Below are 24660 nucleotides of genomic sequence, written 5' to 3'. Positions count from 1 at the left end.
ACTTAACGATCTTTTAATTCATTCTTTATTTGAGTCAGAGTTTTCATGCCTTCTGTGTACATCTGGTAGTATATATGTCAGAGTCACCAAGCATTTATAACTCCCTATTCCATGTCTAACAGCATCTTTAAGCATTTCGCAAGTCCTCCGAATTACAGTAGTTGACTCTCTAGGTTTGGAATGCTGCCTTCTTGACTTCCACCTTTCATTCTCATAGCTCTGTCCTATCTGTCTCTTAGTTGTTTAATTCAGTAAGGGTCTATTTTCTTATCTTGGCAAGACAGTGCTAGGACTTGAACGCAGGACCTTCCACGTATTAGGTAAATACTGTGCCACTGAACCATATCTCCAGCTTTCCTCACTATTTATATTTCCCTATTGCTCTCTCTATTAAGAATCTGACCTAGGCCTATTATCATGAGATAACAAGTTTAAAAAAAACAGACTTTACATTTTTACCATTTTATTTCAATTTAAGTTCTCAGTAATAAAGAAAGGATATTTTCACAGATACTGTACAAAAATTTGCCAGGAACATGCATGTACTTCTTTTTTTAAATAATTGTAGTAAGATTTATATTAATGTGTCCCTGCATGCATGAGTGTATGCATGTGTGCATGTCCTTGTGATTCTGGTGCTCTCTGAAGCCAGAAGAGGGCATCAGATCTGGATTGCAGCTGGTTGTGAGCTATATAAGCAGGTTCTAGGCAGAGAAGTTGGGTCCCCTGCATTAGCAGCACAAACTCTAAACCACTGAATCTTTTCTAATTCATGTTTCTAATATCTTCCCCATGCATGTTTTCACTTCATTTTTCTGGGTAATACACAAATTAAATGCTTTTCATCGGCCAAGATCATAACATAATAAAATTAAATAAAATCTTTTTAACTATACTAAATACTTTTTTTTCATCCTAGGTCTCTACATAACTGAGTATAACTACTATTTATATGTTGTATTTATATTATATATTATATTTCATTAACCTAGGGATGATTAAGTTATATGCAATTACATCATTGTTGTGTATAAAGGACTTGAACATACATAGATTTTGGAATTCAAAGAACTCCCTAAAGTGAGTGCCCCTGGGCCTGCCAAGAAGTGGCTTTGCATATGCAGAGTCCCACAGCCCCTTCACAGTCTGGACTCTTCCCTTGTCTCTCATTCCCTCCCACACTCCTCTTGTCCTCTCTGGCTTTCAGATGTTTACATTCATTTGCACTATTACTCTTTGTCAATAACTTTTTTAATAAAGAGAATACACAGATCTGGTCTTCTCAATTGGCAAAATAGATTTGCTAGATTGGGTAATAATAATTGTTTAATAATTTTTAGTGCAATTTTCTAGGAACAAACAATGAATGATTCATTTTAGGGGCCTGTTTCTTCAGAAAGCTCATTTAAACTCGCACATATGTGAAATCATGGCTTTAAGAAAGGACACCTTATTTATTCTATCAGAAACGTAGTAATGATCTTCCAAATACTTGCATATTCCATGTTTTGTTAACACCTCTTTCATGTGCCCAGAAATATTGCTAGATTGCTAAGGAAAGCATTTACAAAACATTTGTTCAGTAAGAATAACCCGAACAGCAGAGCTTGTAAACACATATGTTGTCAAATACTTACTGACAAGTATCCTTGCTTTTTAAAAGATGATTTTAAAATGTTCTTTTCCAAGGAAAACATTTTGAACACCATTATTTTGACTATAATGTCAGTAATCTCTAAATGTCATCTGCTAACTTTTAAAATGTTGAACCTAAATTAGATCAGTAAAAAACAACTTCATGAAAAAAAACCTAGAGACATAAAATATAGTTGTAAACACCTTTCCAAAAGAAGCTCCCATAGCAAGGGACGGAAAGACAAGGAGTGCTGACGTCATAGTTTACTGGCAGTGCAGGATCTTATAATTCTAATAATGCATGTTTACAGTTTTGAGTTAACCATTTTCTCTGCTGTTGCCTCTGGCATCATATTATTTGGGGATTTTGTTATTATTGTTGTTTGGTTTGCTTTGCTTATTTTTTGGAGACAGAAGCTCTACACACCTGGTTGGCCTGACCCATGTTTTATAGACTTCACTAGTTTTGAATTTACAGTGATCCTGTGCCTCTACCTCCTAAATGCTAGGAATGCAGCCAAAAACCACAACACATAGTGCCTCGCTGCTACTTTTACTGTCTCAAGACCTTTGTATTTTCTTAAAAAAAAAAAAAAAAGAAAGAAAGAAAGAAAGAAAGAAAGAAAAGAAAAGAAAAGAAAAGAAAAGAAAAGAAAAGAAAAGAAAAGAAAGAGAAAAAAAGCTCTCCATTTGATAGACAGTGTTTTGCTATGTTCTTGGGCTGCCCTTGAAGTCCTATACTCAATCTATCAGCAGCAGTATCCTGAGTAGCTGGGACTGTTGGTATACCAAACTGGATTTGTCCTGTTTTCTCTTATACTCTTGTCCTCTAGGCATATACTTCATACTATCGTCTTAGTAAGATCACAGTTTGTCCCGTATCTATCGTCTTCCCGATATTATGAGTTTAGATAAGAACAAGCAAATAAAGAAGTGTTAGTAATAAGCAGTACCTATGTATTTACCTCCTCCTCTGTCTTTTAGAAAAAACAGAAAAACATTTTAAGAATAGGAATTCAGAATCTTGGCTCACCATTATGGGGAGATGACATTTGCTGTAAAGAAAACTGTGACAACAATCACAGGCTTACCAAGTTCCTCTACATTCTCCGTGGTCTTCTAAGATCATCACTGTCAGCCTGCATCATCACGATGCCAGCACATCTTGTCCAGGTAAGACCTATTGTTTTTCTTACCTCCTGGGGAAATGGAAGAACAATGTGGCTCTAATTTTCCTTCATTGCTTGTGATGTTGGCCATCATTTTATTTGCTCCTTCACTATTTGAATATCTTCTGTGGTTTTTGTCCATTTTTGTTGGATAATCTCATCATCAGTTTGCAAGGTTTTTTGTATAGATTTAGCTATGCTTTCAATAATTTTCTTCCACCACATAACATCCTTTTCTTAGTCTTTTGAAAATACAGGGTTTTTAATCTTGACCAATTTGATCCATTTTAATTGGCCATTCCCCTTAGTCTTTGCTCTTACTGATCGTGGCCTCTCATGACTTTATCCTATTTACTTGTAAATATTTTGTACCTTTTTTCTTGTATAAATGAGTCAATACCTCCTTTAATATTTTACACAATTTTAATTTGTGTTTGTAAATACCTTCTGGTTTCTAGCGTTCTAACTATTCATTAAGTAAACATATAATAAAATTTATGGTTCTCTTTTTACAATGTCATTGAGACTAGTCCTTATGGCATTCCTCCCATGTACTGAATTATAAAAGTCGGCCATTGGGAGCAGCAGCAGTTGTATAGATGATGATAGTATTCTTTGCCAAAGGACATTATCATCTCAAAGATGTGATTTCATGCAAGCTTAAATATCTCTTCTACATTAGTGTCTTATAGGAAGGCAAGGCCACACCTTTATACTTCACGTGGCATTATGATAATGTAATATCAATGTGAGCAAAAACTTCTCTGTTCAATATCTGACTTTTCTACATAGATGATCAGTAAATGTGAGTTGAATGAACATTGATTCTCACTTTGAAATTTATTTCTAATCTCTAATTGTTGAAGCTACACATGTGTTTTTGTTCTAGTATACCTAGACCACCCTACCAAATCATACATATATTAAAATATCATTGATTTACATTAGTATATATAATAATGCAACATATCCCAAACTATGACTGAAAATTGAGGCATAAATAACAAGAGAATTTCTACTCATTGGCCAGTAGAATTTATTTTTAATAATCATGATACATTAACTCAGGTTTTCTTTACAGGTTTGTAACAAGTTGTTCTTAAATATAACTTTATGCTTTTATTATGTTAATAACAAAAATATGTCATTTTATGTTATTCTCAAAATGATATTAAATCTGTATAAATATTATAGGAAAACTTCTTTTTGTAATAGTGTTAGACTTGCTACACATGCTTATAATGTTTTCATTGTTCATCATGTTATTGTAAAATAAATACTTCAATGGTAGTTTGGTTACTCATAGTGAGCTTGATGATTTGATGGTAGATTTGAAGCTACAGGGAAAAGTTCAGTTGTGTCCTGTCTGCATCTACTTCTGAGGCCCTGGCATCTCAGAGCCTTATGTCAGGGAGTCTTTACCACAACCCTGGGAGATGATTATTTCTAATCTCTGCTTCCCAAGGTGGTCCAGTCAGTAAGTGGCAAGGCTTATGTTTCTCCTTAAATTCTAGCCCCTTCCATCTTTATAGTTATATCACAGAGCTCCTCAGCCATCACAAAACTCTGCAACTTAGCTCTTAATGAACACTGCTATTATTTAGTATTTTTAAGGACAAAATTATCATTGCAAAGTCCTTAACACATTAGAGTATGTGAAAGATTAGGCAAAAAGTTCCATTCTTGACAAAGGACAAATATATGGATGTATGCTTTCTTCTGCAAAATTGCAAGTAAAGAAAAACAGTTGTAAAATAACAACTTTAGTATATAATTTTATATTTATTTAAAAACTGAATAAAAATTAATGAAAAAACAGAGACCACTCAAAGCTGTATTGTAAGTGATTGTTCCTTTAAAAAGGTCCTAGCCACTGTGATGTCTCTTACAGATTCCACTACCATACATTTCAAGGAACAACAATGATCCTCTCAAGTGCTGTCAGATCATCCCCTCTATGGCACAGTTCAGATGGTTCAATGGCAAGGCCATGGAGCCAAGCTTTAGAGCCTTTATACACAATATTGTTTAAACTTATGCTTTTTATTGTATCAAGAGAGACTACTTTAAAATAAAAATAACAAGATTTAATTTAAATCAGACAGGTGGGGTGTTTAAAGTTAAGCAGCATTATTGTGTTCTCATAATAAACCCATTAGCCACCTTCTAATAGGGTAATGAAGCCCACTGGTAATCCTAGCCCTGGTGAGGAGGAGACAAGTGGATCCTCAGAACTTGCTGCAAGCTTCAGGTCTCAGCAAGAGACCTTGTCTCAAAAAACACAGTGGATGGTAGTGGTGCTTACAGAGTAACTGCCAAAGTTGACCTCTGGCCTCTGCACAGACATGCATGAGGCACTCATGCTCACAGACACGCCTAATTAGAAACATGAATATACAAAACAGAGAGACTGAGTTTGTTTCCTAGTATGTGTGTACTGATTACTATAGGTCAGATGTAGTCCTAAACTCTCCCTAGATAGTAACTCATGTAACCCTTAGACTAAGTGCTGATGCTGTTAGCTTCTCTCAGGTTACACAGCAGACATTAGACTTGAGTAGTGCTTTCAGCCACCATGCTATACTGCTTATTCCATAGAGATACTGGCATAGACTCAAAGTAGGGAGAAGATGAGAACAAAGCAGCATCTGATAATTAAAAAAAAAGTGTGCCTTTGGAGGCTGGGATGTTTGATAAATTGCTCCGTCTCAATTAGCTTTCTCGGTCTTAGACTCTTCATCTATAAAAAAAATGGAGCAAAATTAATCAATTCAGAGGATGAAAAATACACAGTAGGCATTCAGTATGTGTTAGTAGTCATCAATGCTGGACACACAGTAGGCATTCAGTATGAATTAGCAGTCATCATCCGTGCTGGATTTTACTTCAGAGACCCTCAGAATTGATAATCAGAAGAGAGAGATCCGTCAAAAATGAAAATGTTTGGTGTGTTGCTGCAGTAGAAAAACTGAGAGCAGATAAGAGGAAACACCTGTGTGACATGCTAGACACTCTGGCCAGCACTCTTCAGTTACCTGACCTCTCATGAAACACACCTGGCAATGCTCTCTCCTGGATAGGGTTAAAGGCATGATACATAACAGATACATGCTTGGTTTTTAGCAGCATAAACTTCACAAGACTCACAACAGTTTTCCTACCATGACCAGTACTATTTCTGGAGTCTCTAAGTCAGAGTTTAAATGGTGATTGTGTGACTAGGACAGTTTTGCACACTCGCTGCCTCATTCATTCATTCATTCATTCATTCGAATACCGTAAGCATTGTGATAGTTATCTATGGATAAAACAACAAAGTCACCATCTCAGGGATGTTGAAGATAAGATAAAACAAAAACAATATAAATGCTGGTGGTTTGGGTTTGGGGTTTATTTGTTTGTTTGTTTTGTTTTGTTTTTGTTAGTAGTGGTAGGGGGTTTTTTGGTTATTGTTATACTGGGTGTTTTGAAAGGTTTTGGGGGGGGGTCTGGGTGTGGGAAGTGTGTGTGTGTTATGTGTTGGATAGTTGAGCTTTGGTGTTGATAATTGTTTCTGTTAGGAAAAAGGAATGTTATTTCATATCCTTGGAATTTTTGTCATATAATTAAGCATCTTTAAATTAGCACAAGACTAAGGGTATATAAAATATTTTCATCTCTTGGAGTAGTAAAACAGCCAATCAGTGTTCTTGTCTTAGTTATTAGCATTCTGTCAGACTTGTACAGTAATGATTAGTTACCCTTTATTGTACTTTTGGCATGCTTCCCATGTTTAATTTCATTGTAGGGAAGGAACACATAGTTAAGGAAATTGCAAAAGAGGGGGAGAAGTTAAAATAGGGAAAATAATAGATTCAAAACTGATTTCAACTTATTGTTGTAATGATACTTGTAAGCTGAGTGAACAAAAATGATTTTTAAAGTTTTTATTTGAATTACTTTGTGTTCTTATATAAAGTCTTACAACTCTAAACTTGAAATGTTTTATTTGATTTGATTTAAGGTTATTTTTATAATAATACAGTAGAAGCTGACAAGTGTGCTTTGAAGGTAATGTATAAAAATAAGTTCTAAATACCTGTTTAAAAGGACTAAAACTATTTAGGAGGCATATTATGACTGTCTTCAGACAGACATGTAGTTTTAAGCAGTTTTCCCTATAAAATTGTAGTATTATTACTCATAACTCTTATACTAGAATATAGTTTAGTATCTGCCAAAAGACCCTGTCTTAAAATATATGTGAAGATGGCTCCATTGAGTGTGGTTCTTTTCCACACTGAACTATGTGGTGCAGTGTGACTAGGGGCAGAGCCACCATAGTGCCCTCTCTCCCAGCGTTACTCAGTTCCCACATCCCTGCTGAGTAGTTGTTCTACTCGCCAAGAAGCCTGTTAAAGAGCCCCTGAGAGCATGTGTACAGCCCTCCATGTTAATAGTTAATTGGTGAGGATGGCAAGATGAGAGGACAACTGAGCATGTGGTCTCACAGACTCGGGCAGTAGACAGGCCTCGGCGACAATAACAGCAGATGCTCAGGTTCTCACAGCATAACTGTCCCGACCCTTGTTGAGGCGATGTTATCATGAACTGAAAAAAAAAAAAGCTTATATCTAAGAAAATGAACTAAACCCTCTTCTATTCTTCTACATGTTAAATTATAATACTCTAAATCTTTATGTATAAATCTCTATGTGAGTGGTTATTATCCTCTGAGTACACAGAGCACTCCTCTCCAGCCCTGCTTACTATTGGGAACGAGTGACTATCCTCTACCATGCCTTTAGCAACATTATTTTTGGCATAGTGACTATAAAGTACTTTAAAATGGGACATTTTAATTTCCATATCTAGTCAGCTATGACACCATCATTTCTTTCCGATCTATAAGTAGCAATTGTCTTAACTATTGGTGAGATTTGTTATCTATCTCAAAATTATGTAAACATTTTATACTTTTTTTTCAATCCTAGTGATAGTGTGTGCTTGTGAAAAATGAGAATCAATATTTCTTTCTGGAAATAAAAGCTTAGTTTTGTGCCTAAATACAGTTTTGTTAGCAAAATGAAAAGAATATAGATTTTCTATTACTTGTATACTTCTCATACAACACATGATAACTTATCCTTGATTTGTATTTTTAAATAGACTAAAAAACACTTTTACCAGAGAGGATATTGCTTTACCCTAATTTTATAGACAGAGAGAGCAAGGCTTCAACATCTGCCCTTTTAAGCACTGCCCAGTGGGACTTTTACAATGACAGTCACTCGGGTGATTGGTCATTCTCAGGAAAGTTTTAAGACAGTCTAACAGAACCAAAACATAAGCTCATTCTTAAGTCTATTCTTGGGAATATAGGCTCATTAAAAGCAAAATACATCAAATCAAACTGAGGGTGGATGTTAGTGAGGCATGGTGGGGCATGCCTGCAAGTCCAGTGCTTGGAACGCTGAGGAAGAAGTGTATTTGAAACTAGCATGGGCTATACAAGGAGTTCCAAAGCAGCAGCAGTAGTGCATAGTGAGTTCTAGGCTAAGCCTGCTAAGAAGTATGCCTCTGTCTCTGGCCTCAAAATAAAAAGTATGCAGTGATCGAAAAAAAAAAAAAAAAAAAAACACTTTTACCTAAAACTGTCAGGAAATAAACACTTGATATTAAAATGGAAGGTTATTCTCCTATACCTCTTTCATAGTTTTTCTTTCAAAAAATATTTACTCTCTCTTTTTTTACTGCTAATTTTTTATCAGTGTTTCATAATCTACACTCTCTAGGGAACTTTTCAGCATAGACAACGTAAAATTACCTGTGATAATGCAGGAATGAAAATCTCTTGCATTTGCTTAAGAAACATCAGTCAGTGCCTGAGTTGGTTAAACTTTCTTTTTCAGATCAGATTTCAAATGTAAAATTAGACTGCAACATGTTTTTATTTATTGTCATTGGGAGTTGGTGACTTGATATCTGTATTCAGTATCTTTATCACATAGTTACTGTCTTCGAATGATAACAGATTTTACCCCAGTTTTTCATTGGATAAAGCTCACCAGTGCTATTAGGCAAATACTAAAGAAAATGTATTTCCTGATTTTAAAAAGGGAACAAAGAAACCCTATCTCTTAAAAACTGAAGAGGTTTAAATTGTTATCTTAATTAAAATCTTTTAAAATTAGTTGATAATGTTAATATGCTAGAGCTTTGAGGCTACTAAAGTGAATAATGCAAAACATTTGTCTGGAGAGAAATGTTTCACTTACTCAATGCCAGAATATTACCAGCTATACCAAGTAAAGCCATGGCTGCCTTTACAAATCATTTATAAGAATCTTGTAAGTGGACTCCAATGGACTTCTAAATTTATCTTTTATTCTTAAATAAATAAGAAAGTATTCTTATTCTTAAAGAACTATTAACATGGAAAAGGTCTTTGCTAAGTCTGACAGTTTGAGTTTGGTGTCCAGAATCCACCTACATGGAAAGTGAGAACCAACTCCTGCCAAGTGTTCTCTGACCTGCACATGCATAGCATGTCACACACATGCCCATTATACACACACACAGATACATACATACATACATACATACATACATAGAGTCTAATTTAAAGAGTTAAATATAATTGATAAATAATCAAGCTTTTTAACAGTAATATTTCCCTGTAATTGTTGTGATAATCTAATTATAAGAACTGATTTATATATCTTAAACTATTTTATCTTATTTCTTAAAGTACTTAAAGTGGCTTTTTAAAGGGATACTGGAGGGGTGGCTAACTGGTTAAGAGCACACACTGCTCTTAGGACCCGAGTTTGGTTCCCACCACCCATGTCAGGCAGCTCAGAATTGTCTATAACTCCAGCTCCAGGGGGATCTGATACTTCTGGTGTTCACACATACCTGCACATACATGCATATGCCTACACATAGGTACACATAGGTACACATTGATCTTTAAAACTATACTTTAATAAGGAAAATATTTAAGTATGAAAATCATAGCTAAAGCCTCCATTAATAACTATCCATTATTAATAAATAAAGCTAGATATTCTAGGTATCATTTTTTTCATGATTACTCTCTTACTCAAGATATTTTCATCAATTACAATCAACTTGTCATTGTTTTAGATCTTAATTAGTCTAAAAGTGATTGTAGGAAAATGACACATTTACAAGGTTTATAAGAAGTTTTTTTTTTTTCAAATGAACTGAATTATATTCAATTCATTTAAATTGCATGCTGCATGTGTCAAATTCTTATGACTTTATGTAAATTTAGTAAGCTGTAGTTTTAATTTATTTTTTTAAATAGCAAATAATAGAGTTGTTCCAATCCTCTTCCATTAACGTGGGATTCGTATAGTTCCCAATTGTTTTCTGTTCAGCATGCACATTAGCACATCTCTCAGATTCTGACACTGCCACAGCTTGTGTACATCACACGTGCACTATATATTTGGCTGATTTTCTTGTGAAAATGACTGAAATTTTTACAATTCACAATATCTGTAATTTTCTGTCAACACAGAGCATCTACAGCAGTGTAGATGCATTTTGTCTTAAGGTAGTTATACACATTAAATAGGAACAGGATGTAGTAATTGCCAATCAGACTTGTGTTCATATTGAAAAGGGAAACATACCTTTTAGAACCCTTGTATTATACTTCATACAACTAAAGTATATCCAATACACTATAAGGAAAGTAATCATTTGGGTTGATTTGATTTTCCTAAAACAACTGGGATGATGTTTTGTATTGTGGTTGATGTGTAGTCCTGTGTTAGCGATTTTTAACTAAAGGACTGTTTAGGGCCAAGCACAAATCCTCAGTTACATAAAGAGTGGAATATATCGTGGGATAGAGAGTGAGTCACTGCTAAGGCTTCTGGACCACATCTCCTTTACTGTGCCCAGAGCCTAGGCACAGACACAGCTCTTCTGGAAGCAGAAGCAGGGAGGGGCCTGGGTATTCAATATATGGGAACTGGGTACAAAAAAAAAAGTAGAGAAGGGTCTTTTACATTATTTTTACATATTTTTAATTTTAAAATGAACTAATAGTTTAATTGTGCATTTATTTCATAAAATTATTAAATCTTTTATCCTTTGTGTTACAAGCTATCTGGAAAATCCCTGTGGAAAAAAAAATGAAGATTTTTAACTTACTCAGATTTTTGCCTTTCCTGAAAGAACACTTAGTAGCTTTGGGAAAAAATATAGTTATCTCTTAAAGCTAAGACAAAATATGTTTGTTACTATTGATATTTTCCAGCTGTTTAAATAACAGGTCAAATAGTGTGCCCTGATGTTATGTTTTAGCCCTTTGTTATTAATTACATTATTATTATATAAAGAGTTCTAGCTCTTTTAATAATGTTTTCATACCCTACATAGTCAATCTTTAATGTTGGGTAGTACAAAGGGAGAGATTAAATTAGCCTTGTAACCTCTTTCTTTTCCAAGCTGATGATGGAAAATAAAAGCTCTTAGCCACAAAATGTAACACTTAGAATTAATATTTAATTAGACCAGCAAATTGTACACTGTGTCTGAAAGCTTCCAAAGAGTTGTTAGTGCCACAATTGACCTACAGGTTTAATAATAACTCACTTCTAGGAGCAAGTGCCAGTTCAGCAGAGTAGAGCCACTAAGAAAGTCCTAGGAGATTAAAAGCAGCAAACCAAATGGCAGGCAAGGATTCCTGGGATGGAGCCTTCTGGAAAGCTGGGAGCTGGAATAGCTTTTAAGCCAGGATTCAGATGAGAACAGTGGGTGAAAAAGCTGATCCCTCCTGTTCTGGGAGCTTCTGGTTGTAGGCCAAAATCTTAGAACAGATTTTTACTAAATGTTTTTGCTGCAGCTATTAACTTACATTGAAAACCAAATATTGAATAATTTTTCTGTAAAATTTAACTAGTTTTTATGTAATCATTAGTTCTTAATATTAGTACATAATATCTGTACGTTCAGATCATTAGATTGTCAGATAGGTTTGGCGCTGTACATCTATGCTGTTTTGCTGTGACATGCTGTTTCCTTGTTCCCTGTATAGTTGATTTATATGGTTCATTTCTATATTATTTCATTACAGAGCATTACACAGAGCCAGGAAAGAGACTGAGAAGTCTATAACCCAAGACTTTTCCTTTAAATCATATATGGTTGTATGTAGATATAGCTATATAAAGAAGTATAATTTAAAGGCATAATTAATTTTAGAAAGCTTATATTATAAAGCACATCTAGATCTGCTTATGATGTAATTAAATTACAAGTTAAATAATGAGACCTCCTGGTGAAACATTGGATCCCTATATATTAGAAAAATTTGTATGCTAAAAGTAGGGTATTAGAAGATGTGTGGATACAGAAGACTGAAAGGGGACACCTTAAATAATTTATTGGTTATATCTTAAATAATGAAAGAAAATCTAGTTGTGAGTTGAAAAACCAAGCAGGTGAGGGCCTTGCCAGCAGAGGGAGTAGTCCTGTCTTCTGTCAGGTTCCTGTCACTTCCCCACCTGCCTCAGCCTTCCCCAGCCAGTCTCCCATCTGGACCTGGCTCTGGCTGCCTGTTCCTGATGACAGGCTATCATTTTGTGCTCAATGTGGTATTATTCTAAGCTGATTTGAAACTTGAGTATCTTTAACCTGCTGCAGCAGCACAGACACTAACTGGACACTGTTTGGAGGATGTCTGTGACTGCATTCTAAGGGATTGAAGTATAAAGAAGTAGAATATATCACTCAAGGCCCTCATGAAACAAAACATAAAGAACCAAGTATCGGAATAATTTCCATAATGTAAAATTAGATGATGGAAAGTTTTTTGGAAAGCCTGAAATTGCTTTTTAATACTATATGTCATTATTTATTCTAGCCTATTTTTTATCATATTTTCTGCATCCCATTTCTGAAAGCCTTCAGAGCATGTTCTGTTAATATTTAAGAGAATGTTGACTGAAAAAAGGCAAAACTCATAAATATCTACTCTGTCAGTGTAAACAAATGGTATTTCTAAAATCATGCTCTAAAACAAATGAAGAACCACCCTTTTCAAAACAAAGTTAGAACACACAGTGGATCAACTAGAACACACACACACACACACACACACAAATGTGGTTTCATTGCCAAGTCCTAATAATGTGAAAAAAATCAACAATTTCTTTCTCCTTTAAGCTAAAATAGATTTGTCCTTAAGGTACTCTGTGAAATGTTTTAAGCTTTTTGGGGGGGGATGTTTGTCTTATTACTTCTTTATATGAATCTTATTCTATGATAATACTACGAGATAGGTTCCATTTAAATTTACAAAAGTTGTCTTTATATTCTAATAAACTGTGAGCTTCAACAACACATTAAATCTGCAACAATTAATTTAATAGACATTGTAAGTCAGTTGGTATAATTTTGTCAGATAAAACTGGTCAAAAATAATGAACAAAATCTTCACAATCATTGTTTTATAATCTTCACATTAATACAATTAGCATATAAAGAAGTATGGAATGTATTCTTCCTCAAATACTGCTATTTATCCCTTATCTAACTTCAATGATGGATTTCATAACAAAGAAATACGTACACTTCTCAGAAGAGGTTCTGTATCACAAGCTCAACTGTGGGACACCCATATCCACATGTACACACCTCCTGTCATTTGGCCGTCACAGAGAAAGGAGCTTAAATATCCCTTCTCTCTACTAGGACCTGTTCTTTGTCCAGATGTGGTGTTCACACTGTCCTCAAACGAGAACTCTCCTCTCTTATTCTTTGCTATCTTTTTTAGATAGTTAAATGGAGCAGCCCAAGAGTTAATTCTTGACCCAGTGTATGTATACTTTATGCCAGTTGGTAAATTTCTCTGAAGTCTCTTGGAAATTAAAATGCTGATTAATTAACTTTTTAATCTTCATGTTAAAATATTTAAGAGAAATTTACTCTGTGCTGCTACAAATTGTGTCCTTTATATTGTTGTAATTTGTGTCATCAAAGTAAGGAAATGTTCAGTAGGCGCCATTCGCTAAGAGCGGGTATTAGAACAGTTGTTGAAGCTTTATAGAACAGTAGTTGGATTTTTTTATCTTAAAATTGCTATTTTAGCTTTAAGAGCTTTAAGTTTAAATGAAGGCTTAAATTTATCTTTGAGAATTTAAAATTCTTTTAATGGATTTGAAATTTTCTAAATAAAAATGTGCTACCATTCTTTCAAACAGTCAAAGCAAAACTCACCAGGCTCTTGTGAGAGGGAGAATGAAATGGCAGACAGCTGGGTAGTAAGCTTGGCCTTGTTTACTGCAGTAGATCTGATGTGCATTAAGTTTCTAGATTTAAGAAGTTATGCTGAAACAGAAAATTTTAAGGACCCTTTCTACAACTTATGACAATGCCATCTGAGATTGCCAGCAAACTCTTAAAACTCCTAGACACCAGCTCTCCTCTGTTCTGGCTTCCCTCCTAGTCATGTCTTGGCTGCTATCCAAAGCTGACAACTTTCACCCAGGAGCAAAGGGAGATTTGTCTAGTATAAGAAGGATTTTTGAGTCATCCTAGATTTCCTATCCAGATGGGCAAGGAGGAGGGATGGCAATATCATTGTACATACTCGGGTGATGTCATTATGGCACATGTGCACTATAACCATTAATTTAGTCATAATGACTAAGTTCTGGTAACCTTGATTAAGTATTTCTCTCTTGAAACTTTAATTTAGCAATTTCAATATTAAAATAGGAATGATATTCAAATATGTGTATTAGGACTTGATACATAGATTCTGTTACTTCTTAATTTTCAACTAAAGAGTAGGAAGTTTCACATCGTTTCCAATGAAAAAAAAAAAAAAAAAGACTGTTTAGAGTCCAGGAGGATAAGAATATAGGAGTTCTATTTCAAGAGCTCCACTCTAGTCACTATACTAAAAATGTCTGAGCACCAGTGGCCATATGATGATTTTATGTGCAGTTTGTTCCTTACAAACTGAACCATGACTACTATGTTTCCAAGGGGTTTTCTACGTGCATTTCTTGTTCTCATATAAATTTACCTACCTTCATCCAAAAGATCATTTAGTATTAATACAGTGACTTGAAGGACCTTCTTATAAACATGACTCTAAGATAATATCACATCAGTGAATCATATTCTAAAAGGATCTTGAATATACACAAGCAATCACATATTTTTAAACTTTAAAAAGCTGCACTATCATGCCAAAATATATTTTTGTTCCTATAAATAGCTAGAAACTCATTGTGTATATTGTAAAAGTAAAGGTTATCTCAATCAGAAATGTAGATGCTACTCTTTTATAGTTTTCCATTATTCTTATTCTATAGATGTTTTCAGATACTTTATAATTTTCACAGTTAGTCTGGTTAGTTACACTTTGCAGAATAGCTGTGCAAAGTATAGTAACGTCACTGTTAATTGTAACTTCTTTTATGGAAACAATACAATTAAATTTTTTCTTGGCCTAAAGCTTCATAAAACCTTTTTAGATAGATTTTAGTTTATAATTAATAACAGTGACACAAGTATGGAGCTTAGAAATGCCATAAATAAAGTGCATGCGTAAGTGAACACACTTCTGAGAAACGTTGAATTCAGGCTGCACATGCTGCTTCAGATTTAGAATCCATTAGTTTTCTTTGGTCAATATAATTAATTTATTGCTTGTAAGCTGTCTTTTAAAAGACCTAAAAAATTGATGTCTTTCAATGTCTTATTAATTAACTTTAGGGTTAAATGAAGAAAAGAAATAACAGTGTTGGGTTAGTCATTTAAATACTCAGCACTTCTTTTCTGTTAGAACAGAATTAGTAAAGAAATCAGTCCATCTTTAAATCTTACAGTTCCATTAATTATATAATTGAGAAGACCCAAGTTGATATGCCTGAATTCTTGAATAGGTGAATTCTAACAAACCCTGATATTTAGACACAAAGACTCTGTCTTTTATTTAAAGGTAAAAGTAAATCTGACCTTTTAGATTAAGAAATACTGTCAGTAGCCTTGATAAGCTCTTGCTCATCTGATGGTCCGTAACATTAGTACTCTTCTCAGTTGAAGTTATACTAAAAATGAAGTGATAGGATCCTGCTGGTTATTATCCAAGATTCTTCTTGATAGGGAACCACATGGCTTTTCTTCATCTCCCACTTGTTCTCACCCTTTACTACCAACCCAGCCACACCCCACCCCCATCCCAACATTGTTCAGTACTCAGCACAATGAATCATTTTCAAGTTGACTCATTGTGAACTGTCTCCCAGCTGTTGGAATGTCTGGCAGACATTTTTGTTTGGGTGAAGAATAACTGGCTGAAACCCAACCTGGATGAGTTTGATATAATGGTCCTTGGCTGAGGGAATATTGAGAGGAGCATGTTTCTGGCCCCTGAAACCCCTGTTATTTCTGGAGGAGTACCATCCCCTGTGGCACAGCACTGAAAGGAAGGAATCAATCTGGATTATTTTCTCACCATTGACTGAAGAATTGCCTTAGGAAAAGTAGCCATTTGCAAATATTATATGTATTTATATATATAGTGTATCCACATAATTGAAAGGTTTTTTTTTTTAAAGTTAAGGAAAAGTTGTTTACACTATCTCCTTTTGAAGCCATAGATGAGAGGCTGAATTGCCCTCCTTACAATATGCACACCTCCTATGGAGGAGCTGCAAATACTACCTAGAGTTTGAACTAACCAACCATTTCAGCAGAATGTTTGGAACCCAGCCTACTGTGCATGTACCTTTAATCATACAGTATCAGCGTGCCCTCTTTTACTCTCCATCCTGATCATTCTTCACAAAGGCACTTAAGAAACAAGATCAGCACTAAGCCCGCTAGTCATCATGAAGCATTTATAAAATGAAAATCTCTGTGGTCTCTCCTCTAACAGCAAACATAGCAGCAAACAGACCAGTTTTCTTGACTGCTTTTTATCTCCTATCCTTTTCTTATAAAGTTAGGTGTTTTTTGTTTTTTGGGTTTTTTGTTTGTTTGGTTTTTGGTTTTTTGGTTTTTTTTGGGGTTTTTTTGGTTTGGGGGGACAGGGTTTCTCTGTGTAGCCCTGGCTGTCCTGTAACTCACTCTGTAGACCAGGCTGGNCTGGAACTCAGAAATTCGCCTGCCTCTGCCTCCCAAGTGCTGGGATTAAAGGCGTGCGCCACCACGCCCGGCTCTAAAGTTAGTTTTTAAACTAGTAGATCTTACCAATATATAAAATGAGAGTTTCAAAATTCTAAAATTTCACAAAGAATGATTTATTTTAACAAATTTATATCAGTAGAGCATAAATGTCCTGATGTGTTATATAATTAAACTTTTCAGGCTTATCAGCCTATCAGGAATCACTCTACAAGGAATACTGACTTTCCATGAAGTAAAATAATTGCAAAAGCAACTGGCTAGTCAGTGATTTTACTTCCTGGCTGTGAATTCTGAGTGGTTTGGGGTCATTACTACTTAGCAACTGGATATTCTATGCTTAAAACCATGTTTATGTATTTTTTTTTAATACAGCACCAGGACATTTCCTAAACTGTTCTGTTTAGCACTATTGAATTCATCTCAAGCTGTGTTCAGGAAGGTGTCGGCCATTGGTCAGTGCTAGCCACAGTTTCTTTGCCTTTCTTTGTTGTTACTCTAGAGCCAGATGGCAGCATCTGGAAAGGGACACAGGAGACTCCAGAACTAGCCACTTTACATCCCCTTACCTGGACCTTCCCATGTTTTGAATATGTCACTGGACCTGAGGTGTTATTGGGCTGAGACCCAGTGCAAGCTGACGGACAGCAGTGAGCCTTTCACCATGCTTGCTGTGTGCTATCTTTCTCAGCCCTATTGTCTGCCAAGTTCTCCAGTGTACAGGAGCAAAGTAGTGAGAAACGCAAAGTGTAGCCCCTTCATTAGGCCAAAGGAACCATACTTAATGTTTCCTGTGAAGTTTTGCCTTGCCTTCAACTCTTCAAACTCACATAGAATACCCATGTAGATCATTCACTCAACTAGGAGACTATTTCATCTGTTTTTCAGACTGTAGTAAATTTAACTTTTATTTATTAATGTTTCTTACCTCCACTAAGATTTGTAAGATGGTATAGTAGCATTGTGTAAATGTTTCATTTTATAATTAATTATAACATGAGTATTCCATTTCCATGTTTTTCAGAATAAATCAATTACTACTCGTGTGAGAAATTTGTCAGATACAGTAGTTGGTCTGGAATCCTTTATTGGTTCAGAGAGAGAGACTAACCCATTGTATAAGGATTATCATGGTAAGTATCATCTCTGTCATGAAAAGCACATGTCCTGAGTGTTCCTCACATCCCCAAAAGCATCCTTCTGCTCTCATTAGAACAGCTGCTAGAACATGGTGTTTATTCTATTCCATTATTAAAATTTTTCCCTCCTGGTTAATTTTGTCTTTCAGCTATTTATCAAACTAAGATTGCAGATTATGATAACTGAAATTAGTCAAACCCAGGATCTGAAGTATTGTTATGCCAGTGGCTTAAGATTTATATGAAATCAGCCATGTTTAAAATAAGTATATTTATAAATGTCCCTAATTTTAAGATGCACAATATAAACTACCTCTGTTCTTAAACATTTTGAATGACAAATACTCACCTTGTAACAGTGTACCAACATTTCTGTGATATATACAGGGTTATAGTTTACAGAGCTAGCTATGCAGTAAGGTACAGCCCAGACTGAGATGTAGCTTATTGGTAGAGCATTTTCCCAGTATGCACACGGAAGTGGTTCAGTCCCCAGCACTAGAACTTTAAATGGGGGTTACATATTACCTTGTCACCAAGACATACCTAAACCCAGAAAAATTGATTGAACATTTTACTGCATTACAGTTTTGGTTTGGTTTGGTTTGGTTTGGTTTGGTTTGATTTTGATGGTGGATAGTGAACCTCCTGCCTTGTGCATTATAAGTTATATTATCATTTATAAGTGTTCATTTATAAACTTACTGAAATTGTGTTTTATATTCTAAATATATTTTGCTTTAAACATTTCAAAAGTTAAACTGTCATTCTGAGAGATTCTGAAATCTCCGAATGAGTAAATTATTCCTCATGTGTAATGAGTAATTATATTTGTAAACTTTCTTATAATAAGAAGGACCTGAGAATAAAATAATTAATGACTTATATAAGAACTCATATCTTAATAATTACCTGACAAGCACATGTACTATGAGGGAAAAATGAGAAATGTGTTGTCCTTATTCCTATTAAGCATACTTTATTTACGAAATAAGTATGTATGCGGTGTTTAATTGTTATGAGCTATTAATGAGAAGTAGGTGGCAAATATGATCAAAATGCATTCTCTGGAATTTTCAAATAATTTATTACCATATTGTATTTGAAATGTAAGCATATTTGTTTTGATGAATTACTTGGGAGAAAATGTTTGTAGCATTCTCTAAATCTGAATTCATGCACACATTAGCACACACAAACACACACACATACACACACACACACACACACACACACACAGAGGCAAGCAGTTCTCTAATAAGGTCTGTCTACTTCAGTCTGACATTTGGTGACTCTTATCCCATGTTCAAGGATCAGTATCCCTGACATGGTGTTTTTAAATATGAGCTGAGTCAGGCAAAAAGATGTGCTGAAGAACCTTCCATGTCTTCATCTGTGGGAACTGACCCCTAGTTTAGTCAGAAACTACACAAAAGCCATCCAGTGCCTTGTCAGTAAAGATTAGCAAGTGTTTTTGCTGATGAGGCCTGGAGCTCACGGTTTACCTAGCATTGCTGCAGAGCTTCTAATGGCCACATAAGGGCCTAACGTGCCATAAAAATCAGGGTTTCCGGATGGCATGCAGACTAACGTTTGATCTAGACCATGCTGAAATGTAGTTTTCTTCAATGGTTTGGTCAATGCACAAAATGAAATACTTTTTATTGGTGATTTGCAGGTTATCAATAACCCAAAAGCCTTGTTTTGCTGGCTGCTTACTGATGCATTTAATAAAATAAAGATTGTTGAGTGGTGCTGTGGGCAGCATGCAAGGTGATAGCCATATTTGCTTACTGTAAATACGAAAGAAAATCACACGCAGACCGGCTGTAGTTTTGACAAGTATTAAGGTCCCTCTTTACATCTGTATTCCTGTACCAAAGTGCAATTCGTTTTCCTCGCTCAAGGATTTCTGTTTATCTTATTCTGCTTGATTACTTGAGTATAATCACGCCATTTGCTTCACTGCTCCTGGTAGTCAGCTCCAGTTTTTAAGGGAGGAAGCTTGTGTGTAAATGTACAGATTCCGCTGTAAGACTCCTTAATTTATGCCTCTGATGACAGTACTTAAGGCTTTCTCTTTTAATTTCCTTTCCATGAGGTTTGATCCATATACGGAAGATCCCTCGGCTTAATAACTTGACTTGTGATGAATCGGATGTCAAAGACTTAGCTTTTAAGTTAAAAAGGAAGCTGTTCACCATTGAGGTAAGAGGCTTTTTATGTTTTAGTTTACTGTTTTAAAGTAAATGCTCCCCTCGTGCCTGATTTTCACTGTAATAAAACATCTAAACATATTTCAGGCTACAAATTAAGTACTTTTGGTATAACAGACTAATTTTTGTTATATTTTCCTCCATTCTAGTCATGTATTTTTATTCAGGTAGAACAAAAAAAGAATCTTTAATAGCTATTAAAAATAAGCTCCAAACTCAAATGATAAATACGACTTGGATCTCCAAGGCTTTCAAAAGCATTTAATTAAATGTTAATGAGCTGGGCTTACTGCGTGTGGAATATGAATGCTACCCACAACTGTGTATGGATAGCAAGTTTATCCTTACCTCATAAAGGTTTCTTTGTTTGTTTTATTTGGTTTGTTTTGATTTTTAATATCAAGAAAATTCATTTAATTTTTAAAATGTTGTATTAAGCAAGGTATGAGTTATACTAGTGGCTGTAAGTAAATTTTCTACATGTGCATTTTTGTGACCTTTCTGCAAGCAGGATGACAGAAAGCAATACAAAAGAATTATTTCAGCTCAATCTTGCTAAAGAGCAAATGAACATGGAACTATTAAGCAATTAGAGTTGATATATTTATTAATGAATAAATGTTCAGAGAGATGGCTTTGGGTGGTGTGATAGTTATCAGTATAGTTGGTGCAATTTTTTTTTTTTAAACAAAGACATAAAACAGCCAAACTGCCTTGACAAACCATTTTGTTTAATCTCTTTGAAAAGCTCTTAAGCAGGCCACTTGTCTTAACTGCTTGAAACCATAAAAAGGGAGAATTACCACCAATAAATTAGCATATTTTTAACTTCATCACCAAACGATCATCAATGTGGCTTGGCACCGCTTTGGTGTTTGGGACTTCACCCTTAAAGTGACCACTTTGGCCCTTCTCTGACCCTCTGCCCTCTTTAAGCTGGCCACTTGATAAGGTAACTTAATGGCTCTCTCTCTTTCTCTGTCCCTTCACGTTTACAAGTAGCACTAACCTATAAATCATCATAAGGGTCCTATCCTGTGACAAATTAATGTGCCCTCCTCCTAATTAATGGTCATCAATGTCCTTAATTATCTAATCCTATTGAGAGCAGTTAATAGTTAATCAGGCAGCCAGTTCTTCAGGCAGGTCATCTCTGCAGGAGTGTTAGAAGTTCCTCATCTGGGGAATACTTGTTCAAAAGCCACTTAAAGCCCAAAGAGGAGTGTGTAGAAATAGTGATTCTTGAGCTAATTTGCTTTACTTCTCGAAAGATACCATTGAAATGAGACCTAAGACTGTAAATCTGCCAGCATTTTCTCAGCTTTCCTGATGAAATACTGAGTGACTTACCCTCTTAAAAATTTAGAGAACTAGGTTTTAGCTTATTGTCTGGCAAAAGTATGCTTCCATTTTTTAAGTTAAATTTATTTTTCAAATATAAAATTTTCCCTCTAAATGGTTATTCTTCCAACATCCCCAATATTTTTAAAACCAAGTCTATGATATCATTTCCATTATATGCAAATTAAGCAAGAATTCCTCAGTAGAAAAGTTATTGTGACCAAAGTAGGATGATCATGTGCATCCTGTTTATAACCTTGCTCAGTGTCTCATGGCAAGCATAAAAATGACCTGCATAATGTCAAGTGAGACCACTCCCTTCAATAGCAATAGTTCTAATAGAAAATGCCATTTAGCCAAACAGGCTTCTTGTTATCACACAAACTAAAAGAGTCATAACTGTCACCTTGCGGTTTGGAAGGAGTATTTGAAAACAAGACAAAAATAAAGTCACCTTTTTAAAGAAGGCAATATTCAGTACAGTCAATCAATTCCTGTATCATTTTGTTCTAATCAGTAAGGATTTGAGGGGTTCATAAAATTAAAATTCAGGGTAAGAGCCATTTTTAATGACAAAAGTAATAGAAGTACATTAATCTGACTTTTTGAAAAAGGTAAAATGCAAGCTGTACCCCTCTGAAAAGTCTGAAGTGGCAGTGTCTTGGGCATTGAGCCTGTGTGTTATTCCCAAAAGCAAAGCCTGGCTCAGTGGATAAGGCATAAGTTCTGTCTCCACACAGGCAGACTTATTAGAATGTACCTACAGTTACATGAGTCACAAATCAGGGGTGGATGGAGGCAGAAAGCAGAGGAGGAAGGGGTGCTATTAAAGCCTACTTAGCCATTGGCCTTTGTATGACAGGTGAAGCAACTCCAGTACTTGCCAACTTGGAGTGACTCAAAGACAGAATAGTGTTTTCTCCTTCTTAGAGTACATATTGACATTCATTCAAGTACTTCTGATTCAGAAGAAAAACTTTTATCACAATAGATCATTACAGTATCCTGTAACTGTAAAGCTGCATATATTACCCCTTATGAAAAACACAGCAGAACGCTGTCTACAGGGCTGACCCTGAAGGCCTACATATGTATGTACCAACCACATAAGCTCCGCTCTCTGGGATCTGTAACTTTGTACTAGCCTCAGCACTGAGCTGAATTGACTTGCTAAACTTAGGATCTTTCTGTGAGGCAATTTGTTTTTCTTTAATACTGTTGGTATTATCATTAACTAAACTTGTTATAACTATAATGCACTGGTAAGACATAGTTTTTAGGATTTGAAGTATGACTTCATTGAATTTGGTGGTATAGAAACAACATTTTACATTTATTTAATATCATTTTGTATTTTGAGCTTTCGCATTCTACTAATTTAATCTTCTAACAAGTGATGATATATTATTACATTAGCTGCAGCATCTAAAAAATTATTACAAAGAATCGCTTCCTTATGGGACAGTTTTTCAGCTCTAAGCTTCGCAGTTTCTAGGTTCAAGTTGGGAAGTATGACAATTGAGTTGTGCTGAAATTCACAAAAAGTACATCCTATAACTACTAATGTTCAGCAAATAGATGAAGAACAATTATGGAGGTTTGAACTAGTCCAAACATAATAATTACTATATCTGCGTCTTATAGGGTAAATATTGAGACCATAGACTGCCAAAGCAAATTGAACTTTTTCAAGATTGCCTTGTGATGAGACCTCAATAACTCTACAGCCACCAAGGCTTTTTTTTTTCTCACAAAATACTTGACCAGCCTGTTATTATAAGCTAACTTTTCTTGGTGTATTTACTGAGTAGATTCATTCTTAACTATTAACATCAAAATTCCATGTGTTATTGATATAAATTATCTTCATGATAATATGACAGTATAGCTTGATGTTGCTTCTAGAATTATGTAAAGTATATATATATATTGCAAAGTATAAAGCCCCATAGACTAATAGCCACTATGCTAATATTAACAGTTAAGATTATTGCATGGTATCATCAGGTCTAGATTTACTTCTATATTTATCTTCTGTGGTCTTTCCAGTTTTTAATGATAAGTAGAGAAGTGAAATATGTTTAGTATGCCCAAAGATACAGAGAGAGAAGGAAACTAGCCTATCAATTCACAATGATATCACTGAAATAATTCTAAATCCCAGTAAGTGTTAGTATCATGGGCCATATAATCTAATTTTTCTGACAATGTCCTTGATAAGTACCGGTTACTGTATAAATTAGCTTGTTTTCATAAGTATGCTGCCAATAACAAAACTAAAATATTGAATATAAGTTCCTATTCATCTTAATGAAATCACTTTTCAAAAATAAACCTAAGACAAGTGATCGCCCAGTGGATAGGGTGCTTGCTGCATATGCATGAGGACCTGAATCTGGTCCCCAGACACAAAAAACCCAGATGTGGGCATGCATGCCTGTAACCCCAACACTGGGAGGGCAAAGACAGATGGATCCCTGAGGCTCACTGACCAACTAGTGTAGCCAGAAGAGTGAGCTCCAAGTTCATTGAGAGACCCTATCTCAAAATATAAGGCAGCAAAGCAATAGAGGAGATGCCTAGTGTTACCATCTGGCCTCCACATGTACACGCATGGTGAATATAACTGTAAGTGCATGCCCACTCTCACACACAGAAAAATTAACATTCTATAAGAGTAGTTATTTTTATATGCTCATATTCTAAATGTACTATACTAATATTTTCACTTTAATTTCTTAGTCATCTAGGCAAACAGCAATGTCACAGACTCTTAGAATCTCTAGAAGTTGATTTAACCGTTACTACATATATTTTACATTGCCATAGTGAGCCTATCAAAAGTGCACACCACTTTAAGGGGAACAGTTGTGAAACTCTGTCTAATCCTATTTCTTCCAACTTTGGAATCTTAATTAGAAGAGATAAGGGAGGGGGACATCGTTTAACTGAATTATTGTCGTGAATCTGTAGCAAAAGGTATAATCCTCAATTGGGCCA

General features: G+C 35.1%; 1 protein-coding gene across 1 annotated transcript in view; it reads left to right on the top strand.

Annotated features, from left to right (window-relative positions):
- Elp4 (elongator acetyltransferase complex subunit 4) overlaps window positions 1–24660 on the top strand; it is a 238590-nt gene that overhangs the window by 113751 nt on the left and 100179 nt on the right. The window contains exons 7-9 of the mRNA XM_021193497.1: window positions 2620–2808; window positions 17989–18097; window positions 20205–20311. Coding sequence (XP_021049156.1) covers window positions 2620–2808; window positions 17989–18097; window positions 20205–20311 — 405 coding nt within the window. The remainder of the gene's footprint in view (window positions 1–2619; window positions 2809–17988; window positions 18098–20204; window positions 20312–24660) is intronic.

This window comes from Mus pahari, chromosome 3 (assembly GCF_900095145.1).
Source record: "Mus pahari chromosome 3, PAHARI_EIJ_v1.1, whole genome shotgun sequence".
Lineage (NCBI taxonomy): Eukaryota > Metazoa > Chordata > Mammalia > Rodentia > Muridae > Mus > Mus pahari.
Note: the sequence above shows the minus strand (reverse complement) of the source record. Positions and strands in the feature narration are given on the sequence as shown.